Below are 20455 nucleotides of genomic sequence, written 5' to 3'. Positions count from 1 at the left end.
ATCATGGCTAGTCTAAGGAGCTAAGGATAGAGACCAGTGCAGGAATTTTATCTGCATCTTGGCCAGCCAGGGAGGTTTAAAGGCAAGAAATGGAATCAAGGCTGTCAAAAAACTAGCTCAGACGTTTAGTTTTTTGAATTAAGTTGATTGACTTGAGGGAGATAGCAGACTCATGTCAAAGAAAAAATAAAAAGCAGGATTTATAGGAGATTAAAGTGAGAGACCCACAAAGGTCAGTCTGCGAACTGTGGCTGTTGTTTGAACATTGTTGTTTAAACTTACTGGAAGCTGGTAAGGAGGGCAGTGTGGACAGACTGCCCAGAGCAGGTTTAGTTAAGCCACATCTGCACCATTTCCCTCATCAGAATTTCTCAAGGACTGCTTCATTGAGGTAGCAGCTGAAACTTATTAACCTCCCCACCCCCTGACCTTCCCTGGTCATCTTACTCCACAAGTCACTCTCCCACATGACCTTATCTTATTCTTCTGAAATTCTTATTTACTGGTTTTGTGTTTGTTGTATATCGCTCTCCATTAGGTGTAAGCTCCTTAGCATAAATGTGACATTGGGAGATAGTATGGAGTCTAGATTGGCTGAAATAAATGCAAGAGATTGAAAGGGAGGATAAGGACAGGCCTTGTGGAGAGTTGGTTATGAATGCTATCCTTAAGAATTTTCATTCTCTTATATAAAATACTGTCTTTGGTCTTCTTACTAGGCTAAATCGTATAATTTTTGCATGCCAGCCTCAGAAGCTCTTAACTTTTTAAAAATTATGTTGCTGATTTTGAAAATGCCCATTGCGCCTGGCTGGTGTGGCTCACTGGTTGAGTGTCGACCCATGCACCAAGAGATCACTGGTTCAATTCCTGGTCAGGGCACATGCCCAGGTTGTGGACCCAATCCCAGTGAGGGGTATGCAGGACAGCCAGTCGATGTTCTCTGTCATCGATGTTTTTCTCTCTCCCCCTCTCCCTTCCTTTCTCTCTAAAAATCAATAAAGAAAAAATATTTTTAAAAAAGAGAAAGAAAGAAAATGCCCATTGTAAAACATTAAAGCAGTTGTTCCCAACCCAGGCATTTTTGCACCAGTCCCCCACCCCCGCCTAAGGACATTGGCAATATCTGAAGACATTTTTATTTGCCACATCGGGGGTGGTTCTGGCATCTAGTGGGTAGAGGCCAGAAATGCTGCTAAACATCCTGTAGTACACAGAACAAAGATTTAGCTGGCCAGAATGTCAGTAAGTAGCAAGGTTGGAAAAACCAGCATCAAAAACATGTGTTGTGTACAAAGGGAAGGTCCCCTGCAATGCCATCTCTGAATTATTATTATTATTTTTTTTTGCGCCAAATCCATTTAATGTTTTAATAATTTTTAAAAATAAATTTTGTATTCTGTGAATATATATTCTAAAAGGGACAAATGGCATCTGGTGACGCTTCCCTTTTCGTGCCCACAGCCACACAGTTTTCTCCCCGTTACTGATTTCTTGTGTAACTCTGGAGATAGTGAAGTACTCCCTGATATCCCAGCCCTTTATAGATATCCTAGCCTCTGAAATCTGAGCTCATTTAAGACCTATACCAAACTTGTTAGTACTGGTTTGTGTCATCAGTTATTTTGCTCTTATTAGTCTTATTTCCTTAAATTATAAATGTCCTGGTAATATTCATGTTTAATACCTTTTCTGTGATCGCCATAGCAAGCATGGTGTTAAACATAAAGTAATAGCCCGGCCAGTATGGCTCACTGGTTAAGCATCGAACCATGCACCAAGAGGTTGCCAGTTCGATTCCCAGTCAGGGCACATGCCCAGATTGTGAGCCTCTCCCCAGTGGGGGACATGCAGGAGGTAGCCAGTTGATGTTTTCTCTCATCGATGTTTCTATTCTCTCTCTCCCTTCTTCTCTATCTAAAATCAATAAAGAAAAAATATAAAAAATCAGGGAAAGAGAGCCCTGATCCCACTGGGGATCAGGCCCACAACCTGGGCATGTGCCCTGACCAGGAATCGAACCGGCAACCTCTTGGTGCATGGGTCGATGCTCGACCAGTGAGCCATACTGGCCAGGCAAGAAAAAAAAACCAAAAACATAAAATAATACCTAACATCATTGAGCATTATTTTATGTCTAGTGCTGAGTTCTAATTGCTTCACTTGTTATGCCCATTTTATAGATGAGAAAATTGAGACACAGTGAGGTTAAGTAATTTGCCTAAGGTTGGGGATAGAGCCAGGAGTTCGTTCTTACCCACCAGCTTCACTGTTCTCTGCTGATTGATTTGTACTGGCAGCATAGGACCCCCTTGGACCCTCTTTCGGGTTTTTGAGGAGTGATGTGATTGTAATGAGGAGGAACATTCATTTTAATGAGATTGAGGGTATAGGGAGCCATGCCTACGGACAAGGAAGCTAGTTAAAAGCTACTGGAGTAATCTGAGCGTGAGTGATATGGGCCGCCTAGTGTGTGCCAGGGGCAGGGGCACTGACAATGAAGAATAGGAATGAATAGACATCGCAGTCATTTAGCAATTGATTTGTTGAATCTTAAGCTATAGTATCTAGTGAAGTTGACAACGTAAATACTGCCTGATCCAGCAGTTCAACTCTTAAATACATAGTCTAGAAGACTCACATGGGTACCAAAGGGAGCTGTGAAAATATTCATAGCAGCACTGTTTCAAAGAGCAAAGAAATTAGAGCTCCATGTGCCTCACATTTGGCAGTACAGCTGAATGAATGAACCAATGTGGATGTTTCAAATGTGGATCTATCTTTCAAATGTGGATGTTAAGAAAAACAAAGTTGCAGAAGAATACATAGAGTAGAATATCACTTATGTGAAGCTTAAGAACATGCAAAACAAAACCATATATTGTTAAAGGATGCGTATATATGTAAAATATAACAAAATGAACGATACACTGTTGGGGAAGAGAGGAAGAGCCATTAGGAAGCCTGCTGTTGCCAGGATAGGAGAATAGGGTGCAATTGTAAATTGTGAGTATTGCCGGGGGACATTTGTTTTTTGTTTTTTTTAATTTATTATTTTTTATTAATTAATTTTTGTTACAGATGTTTCTCCTTTTTCCCCCACTGAATCCCCTCTTCCCCTCCCTCCCCGCCCTTTCCCCAGTTTGTTGTCCATGTCCACTTTTCATGCATACATGCATATAAGTTCTGTGGTTTATCTCTCCCCCACCACACCCTCTTCTGCGATTGTCAGTCTGTACCCCACTTTCACGTTTCTGGGACTACCCTATTCCTCAGACTGTTATGTTCATTATATTCCACAAATCAGTGAGATCATGTGATATTTGTCTTTCTCTGTTTGGCTTGTTTCACTTAGGATGATACTTTCCAGGTCCCTCCATGTCATCTCAAAGGATAAGAGATCTTTCTTTCTTTTTTTTTTTTTATCCTCACCCGAGGACATTTTTCCATTTTTTGTTCAGGTAGAATGGGAGGGAGAGAGAGAGAGAGAGAGAAACATCGATGTGAAAGGGACACATCGAGTGGCTGCCACCCGCACAACCGACCAGGGCCGGGGACAAACTGCAACCGAGGTACACGCCCTTAGCGGGAACCAAACCCGGGTCTCTCAGGACCGCAGGCCGACACTCTAACCGCTGAACCAAACCGGCCAGGGCGAGATCTTTCTTTCTTACAGCTGCATAGTACTCCATTGTGTATATTTACCACTGCTTTTTTATCCATTCATCTGATGGACACGGGCTGTTTCCAGATCTTAGCTATTGTAAATAGTGCTGCTACAAACATGGGGGTACATATATTCTTTCTGATTGGTGTTTCAGGCTTCTTAGGGTATATTCCTAGAAGTGGGATCACTAGGTCAAATGGAAGTTCAATTTTTAATTTTTTGAGGTAACACCATATTGTTTTCCATAGTGGCTGCACCAGTCTGCATTCCCACCAGCAGTGTACTAGAGTCCCCTTTTCTCCACACCCTCGCCAACACTTGTTTTTGATGTGCCGGGGGACATTTGTTATATTTCATAAAGACTAGTATATGACCCAGGCCAGTTTGGCTCAGTGGTTAGAGTGTCAGTCTGCGGCCCAAAGAGCCCCAAGTTCAGTTTCCACTAAGGGCACGTACCTTGGTGTTGGCTTCAGTTTGTCCGCGCCCTGGTTGGGGTCGTGTGGGTGGCAACCACTTGATGTGTCTCTCTCACGTTGATGTTTCTCTTTCTCTCTTCCTTCCTCTCTCCCTCCTGCTCTATCTGAAGACAAATGCAAAAAGACTGGTATATGTGGCACATTTATGTGTCATGTTAAAATTGACATTTCTCACCTTGTCCAGCCATCTTCGTTAGTTTTTCCTTCAACACTGGAAATTTCTGGTTGAATACGATTCAGTGGTTGACATCAAGAGCCATTTTGGATGAAAAATACCTGTGTTTGAACTTTTTGGATTCCAGGATCTTAAGAAGCTCGTAGTTAGAGACAGGATACTGGCTGTGGTTCCCCTGTGCTGCCAGGTGTTCATACAGTGGTGCCTGTGCCGTAGAGGGGAGGGTCGGAATGCTGTTTTCTCTGCCTTGCCATTGACTCGGGCAGTCATGGTTCCTAGTTTGATTTGTACAGGTTAAACCCAAACTTAATGTGAGTCCACTGTTTTTACATTTCCGAAGAAGAAAGATGAATTTCTTAATTGTTTGAAATGTTAGGAGGAGCCTGGTACTGAGAACAGAGGCAGGGCTGTGTCTTAGTGAAATACTTTATGAACTTAATGCAGATGGAGGGCGAGAATTAGTTTCTATGTAAAAACAAAATTGGTTGCTCTGGTAAAAATAGTTAAAGATGAGTGCCTAGAGGTGAAAACTACTTTTAGTATCAATGACTTCTCTTTTCTAAAATGTTAGAATTTACCTTGATTTATATTTTTTTATAGTCCTTTAAAATTTTAAGAAATAAACTATTATTTTGCTCCTAGTACTAAAATGTACTTTTTCTACTGGTTTCTCATTCTTTCTTGTTTCCTTTTGGATATTTCTATTTAATTATTAATGATTAATAACTGAAATATGTATGTTCTTTTTTAAAACTGTTTTTCTTTTTCTTTGTAGCCATTTCTGACCTAGGTGAGTAATTATGTGTCTTTTATGTTTAAAGGCTTTTGAGTCTTAAAAAACTGAAGTGTTTAAAGTTTTTATTTTGTATGAACCAGCGACCTCTTGGTGCATGGGTCGATGCTCAACCATGGAGCCACACCGACCAGGCTCAGTATGTTTTTAAAAAAAATCATAATCACTATACCATTATAAAATAATAATTCCTTAATGTCATCAATGCCTATTCAGTGTTCAGATATCCCCAGTTTTTTATAGAATACGTTATTTTAATTTTTCTAGTCCAATCAATATACAAAGGAGCTGCACATGTTGAATTTGATCAATAAATCTCTTATCCTCACTTTGTTTTTTGCTTTTCAATCTATTTATTATAGAGTTGAGTTATTTATCATCTCGTATTTCTCACATTCTGTATTTTGCTGTTAGAGTCATAATTCTCAATCTATGGTAATATATTAGAGTACTTCTGGAGTGTGAAATTAGGAGGAAAAGAGTGTTTAAGCCTAAATTAGAATCATTGGGCATGAATACTTTTAAAACTCTGCAAGTGGCCCTGGCCGGTTTGGCTCAGCAGTGAGCGTCAGCCTGTGGACCAGAAAGTCCCGGGTTCGGTTCCTGCTAAGTGCACGTACCTCGGTTGCAGTTTGTCCCCACCCTGGTTGGGGTTATGTGTGTGGCAGCCACTTGATGTGTCTCTCTCACATCGATGTTTCTCTCTCTCTCTTCCCTTCTTTCTCCCTCCTGCTCTATCTGAAGATCAGTGCAAAAAAAAGTGTTGTCTGGTGAAGATAATAAATAAATAAATAAATAAATAAATAAATAAATAAATAAATAAAAAACTCTACAAGTGATTCTGGTTGCAAATCACTGTCCTAAATGATATCATCTGTTTAAGAGTAAAGGTAGCCCAACCGGTGTGGGTTGGTGGTTGAGCATCAACCCATCGACCAAGAGGTCACTGGTTCAATTCCCAGTCAGGGTACATGCCCGGGTTTCGGGCTTGATCCCCAGTAGGGGGCATGCAGGAGGCAGCCTATGATGTTTCTCTCTCATTGATGTTCCTATCTTTCCCTTTTCTTTCTCTTTAAAATTCAATAAAAACATATTTTTAAAAAGAGTAAAGGTATGCACAGTCTTTTTGGGGAAAATCCTGAGAGAATTTGGATTTGAGTTTTAGCAGAAAAGAATCTTTCATTGGATGTCTGTTATGACTAATAGTCATGCATGAAAGAAAATATAGAAGTGATTGTATACATAAGCTTTGTCCTTAGAGGCAAAATTATGGTAAGCTATTAAACCAATTTATAATTAGTTCAGATTAGAAGTGCTGATTTGGGTTCCTGGAAAAGAACTGGTTATATACATGAAAACCAGCCATACTTAACTTTGCTTGAGAATGAAAACACCTCAGTTGCTGGCCATGAGCTAGGACTTTTAATTGCACTGTAGAATATAAATTTCGTTTCAAACGTTAACTACTCTTTGCTTTTCTTTCTTTTAATGTTTTTATTGATTTTTTTAGCGTGAGAGAAAGGGATAGAAAGATAAAAGCATCGATTGGCTGCCTCCTTCACGCCCCCACTGGGAATCAAACCTGGAACTTTCAGTCTGTAGGATGACACTCAATCCACTGAGCCACACCAGCCAGGCTGCTTTTTTTTGTTTTTAATTGCTGTTAAAGTTAAATTTTATAATCAATTGAAACACATTTCCTTGTAGATACGTGGTTTGGTGAAATACCTAACATTTTAATGTGGTTTTCTGTTTAGCTGACAAGCTGTCTACTGATGATCTGAACTCCCTGGTTGCTCATGCACATCGTCGCATTGACCAGCTAAACAGAGAGCTCGCCGAGCAGAAAGCCACGGAGAAGCAGCATATTGCATTAGCCTTGGAGAAGCAGAAGCGGGAAGAAAAGCGGGCATTTGACTCTGCAGTGGCAAAAGCATTAGAACACCACAGGAGTGAGATACAGGCTGAACAAGACAGAAAGGTAGAGGAAATGAGAGCGATGGTCTAATATTTCAAGTGACTCTAACTCGATTGTCTGCTTCTAGAGATAAAACCAGCAGTCACTGATTTTAAAATACTAGATGTAAGCCATGCCAACCCACCTCTTGAATGGAGCTTTGGCCCTTGTTCTAGTCAGGACTTCTAGGGAAGGATTAGTCTGCCAGAGTTCCTGTGTTGAGCGGAGGCAGAAGTGTAGGAAAGGAACAGGCTACTGGTATCTAGAATTATCTAGCTTATCCTTTTCCAGTGGAGCATCTGCCCCTTAAAACAGTGTTGAAAGTATCTGTTTTGGATTCTGAGTATATTTCTCTCTGCCAGTGTTTTTAAGTAGGTGGTGGTTAAGAATGGGTGGAATTGCTCTTTGGTTTCTGTATGGGCACATCATGTGTCAAAGAGGTGTCTGTAGGCTGATTTGGGAACCTGACTACTCATCCTATTTTTGTGTCCTCTCAGCTGCACAGTGGACCATTCCTGTCTCCTTAATTCTTCCTTCCCTTCTCCACCAGGCCCCACATTCTTCTGGTTTTCTCCCACCTCGCTGGCCACTCCCTGGCCTTTGCTCAGCCTCTCTGATATTGGCGTGTGCTGGCATTGGTTCTGAAATTACACGTCTGAACTGTTTCCAAGTGCTCTTAATTAGTCCTGTGTCTTTTAAGTGTATTACCCATCACTTAAGACATTTATGTTACTAGCTTCAAAATCTGCTTTGGCTTCTAGTTGCCTGATAGCAGCTGACTTGATGTCTCCAGCTACAACTTTAGAAGTTTTTCAAACTCAGCGTATTCATAACAGATTTCTTGATTTTCTCCATTTGGTCTTCTAGCCCCTCCCTCAACTTGCTTCTCTCTAAAATATAGAGAGATGTTCATTCAAAGTCTAAATGAACCTCCATCACCTCACACCTGCAATCCATTGGCAGGTCCGACCAGCTCGCATCCAAAGTAAACCTCAGATCTGTTCACTGTTCTCTTTCTCCATTCCCATTACCTTAGTCCAGAGAATCATCTTAAAAGGTTCCATGATTTCATACCCATCTCTAGTCTGTTTATGTAGGCAAGTGGTCCTTATAAAACATTCGGATTAGACACCAGGCTACTAAAAATCATCCACTGATAGCCCACTGTCTTTAATAGGAAATCCAGATTCTTTGCCTGTACCAACAAGGCCTCTTGAGCTTATTCCTGTTTGCTGTGAACCAGGCTTCCCTACTTCCCTTATTTACCAGGGGCCCTGGTTTTTTTGGGGGGAAGGGTACCTTGACTACATCTTTTTTCCTGGGGTCTTTGCTCTGCCTGGTACTTTGTTCTGGTTCCTCTCTTTAAACCTAAGATTTAAGCTTGGGTGTCACCTGAGCAAGGCCATTCCTATCCCTCCAATATAAAGTAGAGCCTGTATATTACTTTCTCTCATATTGCCTTATTTTCTTAAAAACAAGTATCACAGTCTTGTCTGTTTAGCCTAAATACCACTGCATCCAAGCATGTGGTAGGCACTGCCTGGCACAGTGCTTGCTCTCCATAAATACTGATGGACTGACTAAATGGATTCATTTATTAATATTATTTCTGAGAATAAGTCAGTTAATGAATCGTAAGTAATCAGTGTTAAGTAATTTGTAATATGACCCATGGCTAATTGTTAGGCAAGGCTTTTCATAGTTTGGTTTGATTTGGCTCATGTTGAATCTAAATTTATATAAAACAGGCAGTTATAGAGCAGTTTTCTTTGTTTAGAAGAAAGTGTGTTCAGCAACTGCCAGATACTTATTAATTTTCTTACCAGTTCTTCACAGTGGGCTTATTGTTCACAGATGAAAAAGAAGAGACTTGAGAAGATAAGTAATTTCTCCAGGGTCACACAGATGGTTGTGGTGAAACTGTGTTTGACCCCAAGTCTTTGTAGTGATTTTCCCCCGTGACCTGGATTTGTTCATTCTCAAGGGGTGTGATTTGGGAAATGAGTGTGCTTTGTGTAAGAGGCAGCCTGGTGATATGGAAGAAACAAAAGTTGTGAAGCCAGAGAGACTACTGTTTGAAACCTGATTTTTGCCACAACTATGTGACTTTGTTTGAGTCACCTTTCAGCATTCAGCTTTCTGATTCATAGAAGAAGTTGAAGTAAAGAATATGTAGCTATGCGTGGCACATCATAGGGAATCAGGACATGGAGGCTCCTGTCATTGTTGTTACTATTCTTCTCTTTTTCTGGAAGCATAAGTGGAGGACTGGGCATTAATCATTACTGTGTGGTTTTGCAGGTAGAGGAAGTCAGAGATGCCATGGAGAATGAAATGAGAACCCAGCTTCGCCGACAGGCTGCTGCCCACACTGATCACTTACAAGATGTCCTCAGGGTGCAAGAACAGGAACTGAAACATGAATTTGAACAAGTGAGGACCTGTTGTAAAGCACTGACTCCCCTTCAACCTCCTTTTGCCCTTTTTATTAATAGCAGTCTCTCCTTTCCTTTATTTTTTCATTCATTCGTTCATTCATTTATAATTCTCACCCAAGGATATGCTTATTGATTTTAGAGAGAAAGTCATGGGGAGGAAGTCAGTTGGTTGCCTTGTGTACATGCCCCGAGCTGGATTAAACCTTCAAACTAGGATGTGTCCTGACCCAGAATTAAACCTGAAACCTTTTGTTGTATGGAATGATGCTCCAACCAACCGAGCCACCCAGCCAGGGCTCTTCTTCCCTGATTTTTTCTATTTTTCCTTTATTGATGTTAGAGAGAGGGGAAGGGAGAGGGAGAGAGAGATAGAAACATCAGTGAGAGAGAACATCGATTGGCCGCCTCCTGCATGCCTCCCATCGGGCATCAGGCCCACAACCTGGGCATGTGCCCTGAGAGTGAATTAACCGGTGACCTCGACACTCAACCACTGAGCCACACTGGCCAGGCATCTCCTTTCCTTTTAATGTGCTTTGATTGTCATTCCCTTTGAGGATATGGAAGACTGTGGAAAGATTTCTAATAGTACCTACCCTTGGAGTGGGGCTTTTGTATATTGCAAAATTGCTCCTTTTTACATAAAGTTGTACCTATGTGTTATTGATCACATGTGTTTTGTATCTATGTCCTGTCATCTGGAGCCATCAAAGCTCTAAGGAGCGTTGGTACATGGGGTTTCAGGAATGCAGATAATACTTGACACAATGTAATTCATGAATGAACCTATTCAACCAGTGCCTAAATATTGATGAGTGCCAGGCAGTGCCTGCTATGTGCTTGAGTGCAGTGGTGCTCAAGGCAGAGCATCAGACAGAACCAGGTAAACAAAACAGACATCTCACACTGTGATACTTGTGTTTAAGAAAATAAATTAGGGCCTGGCCAGTTTGGCTCAGCAGTTAGTGTTGGCCTATGGACCAAAGGGTCTTGGGTTTGATTCCTGGTCAAGGTCATATACCTGGGTTGCAGGTTCCATCCCTGGCCCCAGTCAGGGTCATGTGGGAGGCAGCCAATCGATGTCTCTCTCTCTCTTTTTCTCCCCTCACCCTTCTCTCCCCTCCCTCCCTCCCTTTCATTCTATCTAAAAAAATAAATAGAAAAAAATATCCTCAGGTGAGGATTAACAAAAAAAAGAAAATAAATAGGGCTCTGAGGATTTGACACTGTCTTATCCCTATAAACTCCTATGGATTGTGTGGTCGTTCCTAGGTTTTTATATCTGAGGAACACCTTCTAGTAAGGTTAAGTTTGGAAATCATCAGGATGCCCTTAATCACAATTAGTTTCTACTCTGCAAGTCTATTATAATAAATTAACATTTTTTAAATTATGTTTTTATTGATTTTTTTAGAGAGGACGGGAGAGAGATAGAAACATCAATGTGAGAGAGAAACATTGATCGGCTGCCTCCTGGAGATCGAGCCGACAATTAGGGCTTGTGCCCTGACCAGGAATTGAACTGGGACCTGTTAGTCCATGGGACGATGCTCCATCTACTGAGTCACACCAGCCGGGCTAAACTAACTTATTTTGTCTCACAATAAGGAAATGAGGTTGTCCACTTAAGAAAATCTTCCAAAAAATGAAATTTATGCCAATGTGAAGAGGCAGTTTAAATTCTATTTGATGGGCATTTTTCTGAGAAAAATGAATATATAATCTCTTAAATAGAGGATATTGAATACAGTGTAATTTAATCATTATATTTGCATGGCAGTACGTTACTTTCTAAAGTTAGTATGTTCTCATTTTCATAGCCTCCTTTCTTCTGCTAGTCCGCCGCCTCTAACGTTAGCTTCATTAGTAAATTTGTACAAGTTACACATCAGATAGGAGTTTTAGAGAATTTTGAAACCTTTCACATAATGTAGGCATGTCATGACAGCTGTTTTGAGATTTTAAAGGCTCTCTGCTTTTGGAGTGGAGCAGTTGCTGGGTGACTGCAGTGTCCCTGTCAGTGTCGTGCATTGCGGAAGCATCGATTCTTGTACACTGTGCATTTTACTTCAGGACCTGTCTGAGAAGCTTGCCGAACAAGAATTACAGTTTCGTCGGCTCAGTCAAGAGCAGGTTGACAACTTTACTATGGATATAAACACTGCCTATGCCAGACTGAGAGGAATCGAACAGGCTGTTCAGAGTGAGTACACGGACCTCTTAGATTTCATTCAATCCAGCTTCTTAGGGTAATTTCTTGTTACGAGAGTAACGGGATCCATGCATCGGCATTAGCGCATAAAGATGCTGACACCACTGATAAACTTCATTCATTTCTTAGAAAAATTTGGAGCATAGTTGTGAGAGGAAATTTAAAAGAATCTAAAAATCAAATCTAAATAAGTTGAAGTTTTACCCCTTATGCGACAGACATGAGATCACCATTTATGTTGCAGTTTACCCAACTCGTTTGGGTGATGCCGCATGTGTCCTGAGGGGAGAAGGTCAGTGTGGTCCTGTGCTGGCCTCCAGGCTGTGCTGACCTGCTCCAGCCCTGTTGTTGTAAGGTTGTCTGGACGTGGTGATCTGCTGGTTTCACCCACCATGTGGACAGTAGTTAGCTGAGCCTCCATTTGCCACATTGAAAGGCAAAAGTCTGAACAATGAAGGTGTTGGTACAATGGGTTTCTTTGGGGCATTATGGAATCTTTTTGTCAGATAAAGATAATAAGTAGTCTATTCAGTGTATTTGAAGTCTTCCATCCCTTTTCAGGAAGTTTCTGATGGCCTTAGCATAAATCTTAGCCTGATTTAAATGTTTCCTTCTCAAACATTTCTACAGATAAATATATCTGAAGGAGATGCCTTGCACTGGCCTAGATGTCACAGCAGAGAAGGGGATTCAGTGGTGCTTGTGCACATGCATGTCTCGGTTTCTCCCGGGTCTTAGGAAAAACAGGTCCTTGTCAAATTATGCTGTGGTTGTGGCCTCATATGAATAGGCCAGCTAGGAAGGAACACTCCAGAAATAAGGGGTGGGATGGAGTTGGAGGATCTTTGTGTCCCCATCTTCCACATGTGTGAATTTAGCTTATTGAAGGCACCTCAGTTCTCTGCATGTATGAGCAGGACACAGTTGAGTGGAAAGAAAAATGTTTTTCCTTGCCTGTTTTCATTATAGGTCATGCAGTTGCCGAAGAGGAGGCCAGGAAAGCCCACCAACTCTGGCTCTCGGTGGAGGCACTCAAGTACAGCATGAAGACGGCGTCCGCAGACCTGCCCACCGTTCCACTGGGAGGTGCAGTCGAGGCCATCAAAGCCACCTGTTCTGATAGTGAATTTGCCCAAGCTTTAACCGCTGCGATCCCGCCAGAGTCCCTGACCCGTGGGGTGTACAGTGAAGAGACCCTTAGAGTCCGTTTCTATGCTGTCCAAAAACTGGCCCGAAGGGTAGCAATGATTGATGAAACCAGAAATAGCTTATACCAGTACTTCCTCTCCTACTTGCAGTCTCTGCTCCTGTTCCCGCCTCAGCAACTGAAGCCACCAGTGGAGCTCAGCCCTGAGGATATAAACACATTTAAATTACTGTCCTATGCCTCCTATTGCATTGAGCATGGTGATCTGGAGCTGGCAGCAAAGTTTGTCAACCAGCTAAAAGGGGAGTCCAGACGAGTGGCGCAGGACTGGCTGAAGGAAGCCCGAATGACTCTAGAAACTAAACAGATAGTGGAAGTCCTGACCGCATACGCCAGCGCTGTAGGAATAGGAACCACTCGAGTGCAGCAGGAGTAAGGCCTAGGAAGTTCGGGCATGTCCTGGTTCATGTCAGGAAGTCAGCGGTAATACATGAAGGGTTAGCAGCAGGGTCCCAGAACTGTCTAGAAAGGAGCGGGTTACAAATGCCGTTCTAAATGTTAACACCTGTTGCATTTATACTATTTCCACTTGCTATCATGTCAGTGAACTCCAGGAGTACTTTCTTTGCAACTTGTGTAACATTTTCTGTTTTTCAGGTTTTACTGATCAGGCTTGTGAGCCAATCAAAATGATGTTTGTGATCCCTATTACTATTGATTTTGCCCTTGGAGCAAACTGAATAAAACAAAAAGATGAAAACTGAGTAGCTTATCCCTTTTCAAAGAGTATCATTTCTAGCTTGTTGTGTGTACAGAAAATGTCCTTGAGAAGCAGCAACAGCAGAAGTAGGAAGTCCCGGGCACTCAGTTTCCGGGCTGTGAATTGGGCCCCACAACTGGTTCCTGCTGCTCAAACTCAAGAGTGATGCACAAGCCAAATGCCAGATACATTTACAGTTGGAGATGATACATGATTCTAGTGACTGAAAGCACTAGAAACAGTACATATCCCCAACTTATTTTACTGTTATCAGAGGGAACAATACACACACATAACCACCACCACCACCTTCCCTGGTGAACTCTTCACTGAAGTGTGGGGGTGCTGAGCCTGGAACCCTAAAGGGATTGAATAATTTTGTGGTATATTTGAACTGATTGCCATAAAACCCAGAGAACTTTTTTAGTTTACTTGATTTGTACAATTGCCATATTGTGTAAACATTAACACATTAATTCATATATTTGTTTATTTAAGTATGTTTTTATTGATTTCTTAGGGAGAGAAACATTGATGTGAGAGAACTACACCAATCAGCTGCCTCCTGCACGCCCCTCGCTGGGAATCGAACTGGGACCTCTCAGTCTAGGGGACAATGCTCAATCCACTGAGCCACACCGGCAGGACCAAATTCATTTATTTTTTACTCCATGAAAATACTGTCAACTTTCTCCCCCAAACAAATTTTGTTTGGTTGTGTGTGTTCACAAAGAGATTGTTGAGGAGGCGATTTTGTTTGAGCAATGTATCTACAAATCATGGAAAAAGAGAGGGGGATGCAAGTATGCCAGCCCCTGCATTTTCATTGCTACATTCCAGTCTGCATGACACTTGACCGTGTCCTTTGATTCAGGGATCAATTGGTCCACTTTGGCCCGGGTTGACATTACTAATTCTTATATTCCTCCTACGTAGATTCTTAATTCAACAAAATACATCTAGTGTCTCTGATGGGAACATATGTTTTGTGTAATGTCCTTAATTTCTGCAGATAGAGTCATTCTTGGCACCTGTGGGCTGTTTTTACTAGAAGATAATAAGGTTCTAAATTCAGCCCTTACTTCCCTTTGGAATGGCATGGGATGTCAAAGCTGGCTGCTTACCTATTTGTCATATTAGAAGTGCTTGTAATTTCTGTTTTACTCCTGTAATATGTAGAATAGTGCCGATAAGGAAATCTGAATTTCTCTAGGAGCCCGGGAATAACATTCTTCAGATGTGATCATCTGAGCTGACACCAAGTAAGCAACACTGACTGGATTATTTGAGCTCTTTAAATCAAAATAACAAAGGTAGTTTCTTTAGCAAACCTCCCCACCCCCAGAGCAAATTGGAAGACTGGATAATGTTGAAAAGGGGACTCTGACCAGGCCTTGATTTTCCTTCTTGTGCCAAGACTCACTCTTCCTGAGATGTTACTTAGCAACCCTTCAAGTGAGGGGGCCTTTACCTGGGTTCTCCGTTCTATTTCAAGGAGGTGGAATCCAAAGGGGCAAGGCTGGGGGAAGGTGGACGTAGCCTGACACTAGGACAAGGAGCTTCACTGCAGTGTATTTTAGCTTAAAGTGCAGGTGGTAGTTACACTCTTGACCTGGATCAAATGAAGCCAAGTCATCGTTGCCATCCTGCTTGCACGTCTGTCTGTTTTAGCCGTAGATTGGGCACCTGTTGCCTCCCTCCTGAGTGCTATAGAACTGTTCGCAACATTCTAAACTCGTGCCTCCAGATTTAACATTAAAACTCTGATCTTTGCTTTAATGTTCTTTAAAATCAATACTGTAACAAACTGAAATGTAACTTTAGACAGTCTTTTTAAAGGCACACTACCAGTGTGAACTCAGACCCTCTGCTCTGAGGTTCTGTTTCTTGTCTTGTTTTATCCTTATCCGAAGACATGCTTAGAAAGAGGGGGTTGAGGGAGAGACATCAATGTGAGAGAGAAACATCTATCAGTTGCCTATGTGCCCTTACCAGAGATGAAACGCACAGACCTGGGTATGTGCCCTGACCGGGAATCAAACCAGCAACATTTTGCTGCACAGGACGATCTCAACCAACTGAGCCACTCGGGCCGGGCTAGGCTCTCTTGGGTTCTGGATAAAAGCAGTTTCCAAGTCCAAGTGATTTGTCCAACCAGTTTTAAAGTAACTTGTTTAAACTCGGTACAGAACAACTGATAATTCAAGTTAACATAAAAGGGAAATGAAAAGGATTATGTATCAGGCAAATCACTTCATCAGGCCTAGTGGTCACCATTTCTCCGAACCAAGCTCAGTGTCCCTGGTTTCCTTCCTGTTGATGCAGTTAGGTGCCCTGAGGGAGTATGAGAAACCAAAGGAGGGGAAGGAGGGTTACCAGGCCACCTCCCTTTTCCACGTAGGAAGGTGACATGGTTTCACTCGTTAGTTTGAGCTAGCTGTATGGATACTGCCCTGGGGTCTTCAGGAGGAAGGGGTTCTGGAGGGATGAAAAGCCAGTGGAGGCGGCATTGATATGGGAAAAGATTCCACTGGTATCAGTGGCAAGGCTTAGGTTTTCTGTCATGACTTTGACTCCTATTGGACATAATAGTTTTCAGGAGTAAATCTTGCTGAGCTCTGAACTTTCCTTGAGCTTTCTTATCTCCAGTGGTCCTTCTGATTCCTCCATAGACCACAGCTGTGCAGGTTGGCTGACGCGTACTTTTCTAGGTTAGGTTCCTTCACTGCCTACTTTGTATACCTTACATGTGATCATCCTGTCCTAGCACAATGCCTTATATCAATCAAATAAAACACCCATTTCTCTGGTCCATTACCACTGCCACTAAGATTGAAATGATTCCACAAAACTTACCCTGCCCCAGACATACTCCTAGTGACTGCTGTGTCCCAGCAACCTAGTTTGATGTTTTTCAAACATATTTGACCATGACCAGCAGTAAAATAATCTACATCATGACCAGATACACTTTTTTAAAATATATAGTGTTGCCCTGGCTGGTTTGGCTCAGCGGTTAGAGCATCGGCCTGCAGTCCAGAGAGACCCAGGTTTGGTTCCCGCTAAGGGCACGTACCTTGGTTGCAGTTTGTCCCCAGCCCTGGTTGGCTCATGCGGGTGGCGACCACTTGATGTGTCCCCTTCACGTCAATGTTTCTCTCCCTCCTGCACACCCCCTACTGGGGATCAAGTCCACAATCTGACAAGTGCCCTGATCAGGAATCCAACCCGGACCTCAGTCCGTGGAACAATGCTCAATCCACTGAGCCACACGGGCCGGGCACAATCAGATCCTTTTATGTGTGCATCTATATGTGCCTTTTATTGCACTGGAAAAATGTATCACAAAACTACTCTAATACGTCTCATTAAAATGTTCTAGTTATCACACACAAAAACTGATTTTAAACCTCAATTGTTGAACCAAAAACACGATTTCTAATTTCCACACAATGGTAATACCTGAGGCAACACTGAAGTTACTGCACATATACTAGACTCTTCCCTTGACCCTTCTCATCCCAGAGTCTTGACTCCCATTTGCTCTCCCGATGCCCTGATTTCTCCTGTTCCTTCCTGATAAGTTACTCATTCAGTTTCACAACCCTCAGTTTGCAGTTTACAAAGGCCGTTTTCCGACTTTCCGTATGGTTGCTTTGTATGCCGCTGCAGACACTGACTAAAGCAGCACACCCTTTTCATGCTCCAAAGCTTCTCACAACTCGATTCAAACCTTCCTATCATTTTGTTTATAATCAACTGAGTTTCATGTTGTTTCCTATATAAACATCAGCTGAGAATGTTGAGACTCTTCTATGAGTGGACTTAAAAATGAGGGATCTGCCCTGGCCGATTTAGCTCGGCGGTTAGAGCGTTGGCCTGCACTCTGGAGAGAAGTGGGTTCGGATCCCGCTAGGGGCGCGTACCTTGGTTGCAGTTTGTCCCCGGCCCTGGTTGGGTCATGCGGGAGGCAGCCACTCGATGTGTCCCTTTCACGTCGATGTTTCTCTCTCTTCCTCTCTCTCCCTCCCACTCTCTCTGAACAAAAAATGGAAAAATGTCCTCGGGTGAGGATAAAAAAAAATACAAGAATGAGGGGCCCTATGACATCCCAAGCCACTCATTTTAATAAGTACCTTCTAGGAATGCAGTGTTGAGTGTCAAGTGTAGAGACAGCAAACTGAGAAGGGCAGGACCAAAAGCGAAAAGGCTAGGTTACTAATTTGGGTGTAGAAAAACAGTATCTTTTACTATTAGAGACTAATTAAAATTTCATTGGTCAGTGAAATACATATTTTAAAATAAGAGAGAACAAAGACCAATCCTATAGGCCTTAATTTTTTTCTGAAAAGTTCAAAGCAGTTATCTGCCCAGAGCGGGGTTGAAATACCCGTAGCAGAACTAAAGAGCTGCGTACCCATTGCCAGTCCGCAGGACATCAGTTCACACGGACTTCGCCCATCAATGTTAGAGCCGCCAGGCAGGTGAATGTTCGGCCAGGGCTCGGCCAGGGGCAGGGTGTGCCATTTCTCAGTGAATACCTGGCCGAGAAGACAGACATTTGCAGGAGCCAAAGAACCAAGGGGAAAGGCGCTAACAGAAGCTTCCAGGTAGCCATTCTTCACCTTGGAAGTTGCACACCATGATCAAAAGGCTAACCTGCCCGATCTGTCCTGCTCATTGCTTTGGTATGTCAAGGAGCTACTGGAACAATGCGCGTGGATGCATATGCAGCTAACTACTGTCACCTCCTTGTCCCTCAATCTGCTCTTAAACTGACATTCTAGGAGAAAACACAAACCAACGCTTAGGTTACTAAGGACATGTGAATGGTTCTTGGCCAAGTGAGGACGGTGAATGGAGATGGGAACCGACACGAACACAGTGCAACAGCCCATGTCAGTCCTGCAGGGCAGGATAAAGGTGTCGCCTGCGGAGAACTCCTGGGCTGCCTCAGTAAATCTGGGAATCAGATGGGCAGAGCAGCCCGTGGTAGAGAATCCCTTGAGGTAAGGACGCTCCTGCAAACCTCAAGTTCATGTCAGCTCCTGATGCCACTGGAAAGCCATGAAGGTGAGACACACAAGCTAGTAGAGGTTCTTGACCAACTTGATTGCCAGGGATATACAATCATGTTAAGACATTTCAATCCTGTCATCACAAGCTCTCTGTCTGGACACTAAATGAAGCACAACTAAAGGTGCCAGCAGAGTGAGGACGGGGAGGGGGAGGGGAAACCCTGCCCACCCCTCTGGCGGGCAGCCTACGGCGAAGGCTAACGGAACAAGGAGATGCCGCACGTGTACATCCAGTATTTATCTACAGCCTTCGGTTTCCAGTTGCGCAGCCTAAACTCCCGCTGCTGTCATTTAATCGAATCTAAGATGTACAATTTTTTCCACACATTAACACCTCTGAAATTGGGACAGTACCGACCCAGTATCAACTGTGCTGTAACCGCAGGCACATGTCCTTCTCTAAGACAAGGAAGGAGCTGCGTCACGGCCCCACCGGCGACAGCAGTGCGGCCCCGACGCTGAAAGTGGCCGAGCTGCCTCTGCCCAGACCCGGCCGTGAACGGTGTGGTATCAAATGTAGCAACTGCATTTCAAAGCTCGCCAGACCTGGATTCCTTTATTCAGATCACAGTTAAATATGAACAGCTCACGCTAGGCCACGGGGGCTCCTCCTGACTGGCCACTTTCATCTGCCTTCACCGACGTCGCTGTCGCCGCCACTGTCACTGCTGCTGTCACAGGCAGTTCGGGGCCCCAGGGCCTCCCTGGAAGGAAAAGAAGGTGGAGAGTCTCACTGCAAGTCAGTCCCGGGGAACAGCCAAACCACAGGCCGCCTGGACTTGTACAAGGAAACAACTGTTAACGCATCCTGCCGCTTTGCAAGGAAGGGGAATTCAGGGGGTAGAAAGCTACACATTTGAATGGGGAGATTCAAATGTGACCACTTCAATGGTTTGCTCCATGTTTACAACTTTCCTGCAGGGTAACAATAACAGTAGCCACCTACTTTTGTTCCTGGCTGATTGTGAAGTCAGCCGTTACCCTCTGTGTGAGGCTCTCACAAATAGGTAAGCTGAAGGCACTGGCCAGCTTCACTATCTCGATGGCCTGGGCAGGGCTGTTGGATGCTTTTGCACTGTCCATGAACTCATTCAGCAACTCGTTTCTGCAGAAGAAGGGCAGAATGTCAGCATTCCCCATCTGAACCCCAAGCCCCAGTCTCAGATTCACATGCAGGATCTAGCATTTTAGAAAGTTGTCATATAACCCTCAACTGTGGCTTTGGAGGTAAATCAATAAAGTCTAATGTTAAAGGGCCCAGCATGAACACGGCTCACTACGCCTTTCCTGGGGGCCTGGCCAATGCACTCCCAGGGCTGTGATCACTGACCACAGGCATACATCCACGCCTGCCTCGGATGCCCTGGGCGGGTGTGACTGTCCAGTTGCCTGCCTATCAGAAGAGTGCCCCACTACTGCGACTGAGGTAGGTGAGGAAATCCCAGTCACCTCACGGGAAGAGTCCAGCCCATTCCAGGATGTACCCGGGCAGGCCTGTTAACTCCAACTTACCTGGGGATCTTATTATGCTTCCTGAAAAGCCCCAGCATCTTCCTGTTCGAGATGAGATGGGAGAAAGACAATTAATACTAACAAAACAGAAGGCACTGCGACGACCACAGCTGTTCCTCTTGGACTCAGACGAGGTGTCCTTCCTCACTGCAGGGCAAGCTCCTGGAGACGCCCATCTGTGAGCTCCGCCGGCCCCAGCCTGTCTCCCCACAAGCACCGTGGGTGCTCTGGTCACCCCTC

General features: G+C 43.5%; 2 protein-coding genes across 6 annotated transcripts in view; one reads left to right on the top strand and one right to left on the bottom strand.

Moving 5' to 3' along the window:
* Window positions 1-13637, top strand: part of IMMT (inner membrane mitochondrial protein) — a 47615-nt gene extending 33978 nt beyond the window's left edge. For all 3 annotated transcript variants that reach the window (XM_036263104.1, XM_036263106.1, XM_036263107.1), the window contains 5 exons: window positions 5094-5108; window positions 6869-7092; window positions 9370-9501; window positions 11580-11709; window positions 12688-13637. In XM_036263104.1, coding sequence (XP_036118997.1) covers window positions 5094-5108; window positions 6869-7092; window positions 9370-9501; window positions 11580-11709; window positions 12688-13301 — 1115 coding nt within the window. In that variant the 3' untranslated portion in view covers window positions 13302-13637. The remainder of the gene's footprint in view (window positions 1-5093; window positions 5109-6868; window positions 7093-9369; window positions 9502-11579; window positions 11710-12687) is intronic.
* A 5585-nt stretch (window positions 13638-19222) lies between these two features.
* PTCD3 (pentatricopeptide repeat domain 3) overlaps window positions 19223-20455 on the bottom strand; it is a 33498-nt gene continuing 32265 nt past the window's right edge. Inside the window, exons 22-24 of one of the 3 annotated variants that reach the window (XM_036262905.1) lie at window positions 20216-20257; window positions 19650-19808; window positions 19223-19407 (exon numbers count right to left, since the gene is read on the bottom strand). In XM_036262905.1, coding sequence (XP_036118798.1) covers window positions 19329-19407; window positions 19650-19808; window positions 20216-20257 — 280 coding nt within the window. In that variant the 3' untranslated portion in view covers window positions 19223-19328. Of the gene's footprint in view, window positions 19408-19649; window positions 19809-20215; window positions 20258-20455 lie in introns of those variants that run through there. The other 2 variants (XM_036262904.1, XR_004959688.1) reach the window with 2 other exon arrangements.

The sequence above is a fragment of the Molossus molossus genome, unplaced genomic scaffold, assembly GCF_014108415.1.
Source record: "Molossus molossus isolate mMolMol1 unplaced genomic scaffold, mMolMol1.p scaffold_m16_p_15, whole genome shotgun sequence".
Lineage (NCBI taxonomy): Eukaryota > Metazoa > Chordata > Mammalia > Chiroptera > Molossidae > Molossus > Molossus molossus.
Note: the sequence above shows the minus strand (reverse complement) of the source record. Positions and strands in the feature narration are given on the sequence as shown.